Below are 8,394 nucleotides of genomic sequence, written 5' to 3'. Positions count from 1 at the left end.
GTTGAGCAGATTTCCTCCCCCTACCTCTTCCAGACAGCCCCCACCTTCATTTATTTGAACTTCATGAGTCTGCTTAGTTCTGATTGAATGTAACTGAAGACAAGAACACTGAATCACCTCTGGACCCCAATTCTGTGACACTATTGCCTGGAGATCACCCCAGGAGATGCATCTGGCCCACTGATAAATTTTGTCTGGTTTGCATGGTGCCTCTGCAGAGTCCAGGCATTCTCCAGTTCACCACAGCCTTTACCTCTCCCTGTGAAACTAACTGCCGGTCTACTTCATTCATTGCCATTTCAAGCCTGGTCATCAAGGCGATGGATTCTGAGACCTCTAGAAAAGGACTTTCCAAGGTCAGATGCAGTTTTCTAGTTTTGATAAGATGCCGTACTTAGAATCAAGATTTTCCTTCCTAACTGTCCCCAGAGCCAGAGGTAGCAAGTATTAGGTTCCCTGAGTGCAGAACCCTCTGACTTAGCTACTGGCTGGATGCATGACTTGGAGAAAGCCATTCCCATTCTCCAGGACTGAATGGCCTCTTTTGAAAAATGAGAAAATGACCTTAACAGGGTGGTTTTGAAGATTCTGTGGCAACATGGGGAACCTCGTTCTAGAAATAAATGGGGATGTAGTGAGCTCTGAGCTTCTCTCCCATCTGCCTTTCCTCTTCCCTCCCACAGGCTCCTGACCTTGAAGCCCTTCACAGCTAATATGCGGTCAGATATAAAAGTCCAGATTCGTTTGGAGAAGAATGTAGGTGGCAGATATGAACTTGCCTTTGGGAACTGCAGACTCTTGCCTGAGGCTATCTGGATCCAAACTGGAGCCCAGTGAGTTCTCCATCTGTCTTTCTCTGTGTCCAGCTGGTTATGATGATGTTCCCAGTGAGATTTCACCTGAAAGATGTCACTAGAAAAACAATACCCTACAAAATTAGGCTTTTGTGTGTATGGTGATGTGGGTATAATAAATAGGACTTTCTGTGCCTTTAAAATTTTGTTTTTTACAAAAGTAACAATTCTATCAACATGAAAAGAGACTTACCAAATAGGACTGAGCAAAAAAAAAAAAAAGGATTGCTTGGCCATTTGTTGATAGGTTATTTCTAAACTTTTTGGGCCTAGTGAGGTGGCTCATGCCTGTAATCTCAGCACTTTGGGAGGCCAAGGCAGGTAGACAGCTTGAGCCCAGGAGTTCAAGACCAGCCTGGGCAACACAGCAAAACCCTGTCTATACAAAAAATGTAAAAATTAGCCACGTGTGGTGGCAGGCGCCTATAGTCCCAGCTACTAGGGAGGCTGAGGTGGGAGGATCACTTGAGCCCAGGAGGTTGAGGTGGCAGCGAGTCATAAGCATGCCACTGCACTCCAGCTGGGGCAACAAGCAAGACCCTGTCTCGAAAACATTAAATTAATTTAAAAGATAAACATTTTGCTATCATAAATAGCCCAGAACATTTTGATATAGGAAAATGTTCCAAAAATAGAATTATTTTCTTATTGTAGATTTTTAAGATTATTCCAAAAGTATACACAGTTCTACAACTTGTAAGTTTTCAGCACTGCCAAATCGCTCACCAAATACCTTACCAATGGAACTGAACCAAGTGGCATGTCTCTAGCTGATACTGGGCAGTTTTGTCCCATATACAATAAATCCCAGTTATTCTCTTTTTCACAACATTTATTCTTTTATACATACATACCTTCCCCAAGCATCTGCTATAGATGGCTCTCATTCTTACTCATTTATTTGAGCCTGCTTGGTGCTGGGAAAAGTGCTGAATATGATTATTCTGAGCTACGTTAAGACAAGATCTTCTTTTCACTAGGAGGAAAATCCCACAAATGCTATTATTTTCATTACTTTGACTACCAGTAGAAAAAGATTTCATCATTTCTTAGTCTCTGATATTTCCTCTTCAGAGAAACTGTCTTCAGAGATTTTGCTCTTTTATTAAGTAGAGTTTTAGTGTTTACTTCTAAATTTATAATCCTTTTTCAAAAGTCTTCTTTTTAAATATTTTTTTGAAATGGGGTCTCACTCAGTTGCCCAGGCTTAAGTGCAATGGTGGTACAATCTTGGCTCACTGCAAGCTCCGCCTCCCCAGCTCAGGCGATCCTCCCATCTAGGCCTCCTGAGTAGCTGAGATTACAGGCGCAGGCCAACATGCCTGGCTAATTTTTGTGTTTTTTGTAGAGACAGAGTTTCACCATGTCTCCCAGGCTGGTCTCAAACTCCGGCACCCAAGTGATCTACCTGCCTCAGCCTCTCAAAGTGCTGGGATTACAGGCATGAGCCACCACATCTAGCCCTTTTTAAAGTTTGTTTGTTTGTGTGTGTGTTTGTTTAAATTAAGGCTGATATCCACATTTAGCTGAATCCAGTGGTCATCACCAGTCCATTTTCTATCTTGTTTTCTTCTTTCACGAATTCTCGATTTTGATTCATCTCAGTTGCTCGCTGTTTCAGGAAAGCTCTGGGTGTGGAATGCTTTCTGCACCCTTGCACACCTGGTCCTGTCCTCCTGACATGCTCAGACATAAATGAGAACCAGGCCAGATTCACAACCCATCTCCCCTTCTGAAAACTCTGCGAATACCTCTCTCTCCTGTGATATGCTAAAGAAAACATGGCCCTCCTTTGTGAGGAATCTGAGACCTAAGGTTGGAAGCAGTAGATCATAGCTGATTTCTATACACACTCTTTAAAAAATAAAGACATAAACCCTTTGCCTGAGAATAGGACAGATTTATCTTCACATGTTAATGATTAGGGACTGAGTCAGGAACACAGAACACAAGGACACCTTTATGCTATTTCCTGCTTCTTTCTCCTGTCTCCCAATTAAAGAACGATGTTATACTGTTCCTTCCATGAAAGCACTGGCCCTCTGGCAGAAGAGATAAGTTCCGCTGTAGCATCAGGTAATCAGAGAAATGAGAAAGTGAGAAGGAAAGAGAGAACTCAGAATTAGCCAGGATGGTCAGGAAGAGCTTTCTGAAGGAAACCAGTTGGCTGGGCCTAACAAGAATTTGAAGAAGGCATCTCCAGTGGGAGATGCAAAATAGTCACAGAGAAGATAACAGTGGGTAACAATGATAAGGGCAAGGTGACTTAAATTGGAAGATTAATTTTAAGGAGCCCTAGAGTGTGGACTGGAGCAGTAGGACATGGCTGGGTGATTCAATGCCATGGAAACAAGGAGTAGACTTGAAGAAGTTCACGGTCATTGAGCAAAGAAGTGATGTGGAGAAAGGAATCCTAGAGAAGTTAATCTGTTCTGCGTATTTTCTGCCTCTTCATTTAGACTCGCCCCAGCAGCAAAATTTGTTGTGGCAAACATAGAGAGAAACCTGAAAAACATAGTAGCCCATGATCTGGGACAAAAGGTAAGTATGCAAACCCAGATTACTTCCGTTTTTGAGCTGAGACTCAGATAACAAGGGATTGGATCTTCTTAACGAAGTGGGAGGAAATCTTCCAGGAAGGAGAGCTAGGGAGAGATGGAGTGGCGTCTATTAAGCTCCCATTCTGCAATCGGGCACTGGTGAAGTGTTTTACAGACATTCTTTAATTCTTCAGGTCAAAATCAGCATCCGTGTGACCAGAAGTGAGTTGATAATTCTCTCCAAACTCAGTTTCCTTATCCGTAAAATGGGGATAAGTAATCACAAAATTAACATTCACTAAGCACTCAAACACTATGCTAAGTATCCGAATTTTCTTATCTCATCTCCAAACAATCTCATACTCCAGGTAACAATATCATCTTCATTTTCCAGATTTAAGAAACAGTCCCAGGCAGGGCCAATGACTTACTCAAGTCATACAGCTGCCAAGTGGCTGAGCTGGCTTGTGACCCTAGGGCAGCCTGAGCTGGCTTGTGACCCTAGGGTAGCCTGTCCCCAAAACCCATCTACTTGGTTGTCCCCAGAATGGGTTGGCTTAGGAGAACTTGCCTTGCTCACTCTAATTTAGGCTTTATTAACGGAGCCCTCCTCCTGACTTTTGCCTATTTCCTTGTCTTTCAGGTGTGTCCTGTGATTAATAAATGGCTCTACAACCTGGAGCAGCATGTGGTTAAAGAATTGATTAGTAAGTGCTGGAGGTGGGAAGGGACAGGAACATTCCAGAAGAAAGCTCAGACCCCTCTGTCACCCTTTGTATCTCATTTCCCCTTACCTCACCCTGGCACTTCTAGACCAAAAATCTCTTTCCTGCTGAAGTAGAATGGTCCCTAATAATCACAACCTTAATAAACTCAGCTGACATTTACTGAGGGGGCCCAGTGTGTCAACATGAAGCACTGTGCCTGCACTAGCAATTGAATGTGCACCTTTAGCTAAGGACATGCTTGTTTCAATTCTCTTCTTGTCCTCAGCCTAGAGCAGCTAAGATATGAATGAAGGCTTCTCCAGGGGAGAAAATCTGCCCAATTCTCCCTTTATTCTCCTCTAAAATTGTATGACGTTGATTGAGGGGCAGGAAATTGGTCTGGTTTCAGCCGAGACAAAGACTGCCTCCTTTCAGATGTCTCTACCTCAAGCATCCAAAGTTTTCAGATCTGCTAGAATTCAAAGCAAAAAATGCAAGATTGAATCTCAGCACCTCAGGCCCTCATCAGGACTCCAAACCTCCCCCACCAAAACAAAAAAACAAAAAAACAAAACAAAACAAAAGCTGAATTGAAAGGTATATGCCTTCATTCACTGAATATTCACTAGTCCTGCCAAGTGCTAGATGCCGGAGTTTCTAAAGTTCTCTCGAGTGGCTCTCTCAGCAAGCAATTTTCTGACCTCTGCTTATATACCTTCATTGACTGGGAACTCACTACTTTTTTTTTTTTCTTTCTTTCTTTTTGAAATGGAGTTTTGCTCTGTTCTCCAGGCTGGAGTGCAGTGGTGCAATCTCAGCTCACTGCAGCCTCTGCCTCCAGAGTTCAAGTAATTTTCCTGCCTCAGCCTCCCAAGTAGCTGGGATTACAGGCATGCATCACCACACCTGGCTAATTTTTGTATCTTTAGTAGAGACGGAGTTTCACTGTACTGGCCAGGCTGGTCTTTAACTCCTGACCTCAAGTGACCCACCCACCTTGGCCTCCCAAAGTGCTGGGATTACAGGTGTGAGCCACCGCGCCTGGCCAGAACTCACTACTTATGAGGTAGGAAGCTTGAGGCAACTAATCTGGATGAGCCTAAAAATTCCCAAAGCTTGTGATCCCAGGCCCATGCAAATGAATGGGACAGCTCAACCAACACCTTCACTTTGCTATTGGGCCATCGCTCCAGAGAGATGACCAGATGAAATGAGACTCCAGCTGCAGTAATGGCACCTTTCTCCACTGTCTCATTCCAATGTAGGAGCTCTTAAGTGATTAGCTTGGAAGGAAGTGGTTGTTCCTAATCTATAGATAAGGAAACCAAGATCCAAGAACTTTAAGCAATTTATCCAAGATTGCTTAGCAAAAAATAATAACAATTAAATCTAAATGCATATTAGGTGCTTTACTATGTGCCAGACTCTTTGTGGACTTTACATATATTAACTTGATCAGTCCACACAACTCCATGAACTAGGTATTATCACTATCTGCATTTTAAAGATAAGGAAATAGAAACAAAGGAAGATCAAAATGTTTGCCCATATTTCCATGGAAGAAAGTGTCGGAGCCAGAGTGAACCCACATCCTCCAGCTATAGAGCTCACACTGGTAGTCAGTATACTGCATGGTTATCCATGCAGTATCCATGCAGTATCCAGAACTGTCCACGAAATCATTCAAGACAGCCAGCAGCAAATCAGAGCTTCCAGCCTCAGACTTCCGTCTCCACAGCTTGGGCTCATTTCCCCTCCCCATTCTGCTCCTAGTGCTGCTCCAAGGGGGAAACCTCCCTGGTCTCTCTGATCCTCCCCCACCCCCACTGTCTGAGGTATCTGTTTTGCATTCTAGATCTGGTCCTGCTGCAGGAAAAGTACCAAGTCACCATCTAAATGTCCCCAAAGTGAAGGAGCTATGTGTGTACCAATCCGGTGAGAAACCAGAGCATGTTTCCATTCCTTAGTGATGACCTTTGGCCTTTAGGGTCATTATAAGTGTGTTACTCATTCATTTATTAAATTGTAGTTAAGCCTCTACTATATGCTAGACACTATTCTACATGTTAGGAATACAGCAGTGAAGGAGATGGACAAGGAATCTGATTTCCTGGAGCTTGTATTCTAGTTGGGAATACTAACAGCGAACAAAGAAATAAATATATAGTCAACTAACTTCCAGGGGATGGTGGGTATTCAGAAGAAAACAAAGCAGGAGGATGTGGACAACAGTAACTGAGGTGGGGACAGAGAGAGGCATCAAATTAATATAGTCAGACAGAGGCTCTTTGGGGAACAGATATTTCGGCTGAGCCCTGAATGATCAGGCAGTAGGAGTTGTACCAAGACCCAGGAGAAAAGTATCACAAGCAAGAGGATGAACACGTGCAAAGTCCCTGAAGCAGGAATGAAGGAACTTGCCTTTTTGAAGTAAAGAAAGGAGGTTGACGTGGGTTGGAGTGTGCAGGGAGCTCAGTTTTAGGAGACATCTTTACAAGAGTGATATCTGGCAGATAAAAGGAAGGGAGTTTCTATAAAAGGAGATGTCATTATTCATTCATTTATCATGTATGTATTTGCAACAATTCTGTGCTGAATACACTCTGCTCAGGTGTCACCATCTCAAGTCTCTCAAAAATGGCACATCCACCACTCTCTTCCCTGTTTTATTTTTCCTCATAACAGTCATTATTATCTTACTTCCTACTATATTATCTGTATCTTTTCTCTTCCCCTCCCAAAAGAATGTACACCTCATGAAGTCAGGGACTTCATCTTATTCCCTGTTTTATCCTAAGTTCCAGGATTACAAAAATGAATCACACATGGTCCCTGATCTCAAGATCCCCCAGCCTAGCAAGAGATAAAACAAATAAATAGGCAATTTCTTGTGCACTGAGGTGATCAGTTGAGGTTCTATGGAAGTAGACAGGCAAGACCCAGTAGCCTCACCAGGAGACTTCCAGGAGTCTTTGCAGAACAGGCAAGATTTAAACTGGGTGTTGAAAAACGATAAAGACTCTTTTGGTGGAAAAAGACATTATAAGCAGAGGATACAGCATGTGCAAGTACACAGAAGCAGGAAAGGGTCTGATGCTCTGGGCAATGGGGAGAAGCTTTGGGTGACTGCCCATAAGAGTCATGGGGGATAGATGTATCCTCCTCTGAGGAGTAAGGATAAGCATGTAATAAGCTGCGCTGTACACATGCTTTGTGAGAACAAGGTCACATGTGATGAATCGAGCTGTAATAAGGTACAGTGCATGACGGGGACATAAAAAATTAAGTGGCCAACACCATAATGGAATCTATGTCCTTGAGTTAATTAGCTGAGTTATGTCATACTCTAAACTATTGTTATCCAATGGAAATATAACAGGAGACACACATGTAATTTTGAATTTTCTAGCGAAGCCATCTTTGAAAGGAAAAAGAAACAGATTATATTAACCTTACTGGTTTATATTTACCCACCATATCCAAAATATTATCATTTTAACATGGAATCAATATAAAAGTAATAAAATATTTTACATATTATTTTTGCAGTAAGTCTTTGGTCTGATGCGTATTTTATACCTACAGCATATTTCAGTGTGGACTAGCTGCATTTCAAATGCTGATATCCATGCGTGACTAGTGGCTACCCTATTGGACAGTGCAGCTCTCTCTAATTGGCTGGCAGTTGCAAAACGTTGAAAGGTCTAGGGCATCTCAAGTGTTTCTGACAATATATCTAGGCTCTCACTTAGCACAGAAGTCCCAAATCTGTGACCCTCCATATTATATTCAGCTCACAGACATATTTGGTTTAGCTTATAAAGTGTTTTATACATGTGACTGAGTTGCCAATATTAAAAGTAAGAAATATGTCTTTTGATTAACTAGGGCACCTGGTGATATTTTGTATTATTGTGTTGTGAAGTAGGCCAAGGTGACGAGGAAGAGCCACCTTAATTGATGAAAGGAAGTCCAGGGAAACAATGAGAAAACGTTATCCAGAGAGAGGCAGTGGATGGGTGTCCCTACAGGAATAGACTTCAGCACCACGGACAGCAGTCATACCAGCGCGGAGGGAGAGGGCAGGAAGTGGGAAAGGCTGTCGGTTCTGACCGGAAGAAAGGGTGTGACATTTACTAATACCTGGATTATTTCACACAGAATCAGCTTCTGCATCCTAGTTTTCTCCCTGGAATGTTCTCCACACTCCAGGACACCACCTGCGTAGATCGTGTTGATTATTCAGCTGATGCCTGGAACTGCATGACCCACCCTGGACCCGAAGATCCCCTG

The 8,394-nt window shown here is 42.8% G+C and overlaps 1 protein-coding gene across 1 annotated transcript in view; it reads left to right on the top strand.

Moving 5' to 3' along the window:
- LOC105539464 (putative BPIFA4P protein) overlaps nt 1-8,393 on the top strand; it is a 17,863-nt gene extending 9,470 nt beyond the window's left edge. The window contains exons 6-9 of the mRNA XM_011979757.1: nt 3,314-3,395; nt 4,038-4,101; nt 5,957-6,036; nt 8,263-8,393. Of these exons, the coding sequence (XP_011835147.1) occupies nt 3,314-3,395; nt 4,038-4,101; nt 5,957-5,997 (187 nt within the window). The 3' untranslated portion in view covers nt 5,998-6,036; nt 8,263-8,393. The remainder of the gene's footprint in view (nt 1-3,313; nt 3,396-4,037; nt 4,102-5,956; nt 6,037-8,262) is intronic.
- The last annotated feature ends 1 nt before the right edge of the window (nt 8,394 follows it).

The sequence above is a fragment of the Mandrillus leucophaeus genome, unplaced genomic scaffold, assembly GCF_000951045.1.
Source record: "Mandrillus leucophaeus isolate KB7577 unplaced genomic scaffold, Mleu.le_1.0 Scaffold206, whole genome shotgun sequence".
Lineage (NCBI taxonomy): Eukaryota > Metazoa > Chordata > Mammalia > Primates > Cercopithecidae > Mandrillus > Mandrillus leucophaeus.
The sequence above is the reverse complement of the archived record's forward strand: the minus strand, read 5'-3'. Positions and strand labels throughout refer to the sequence as shown.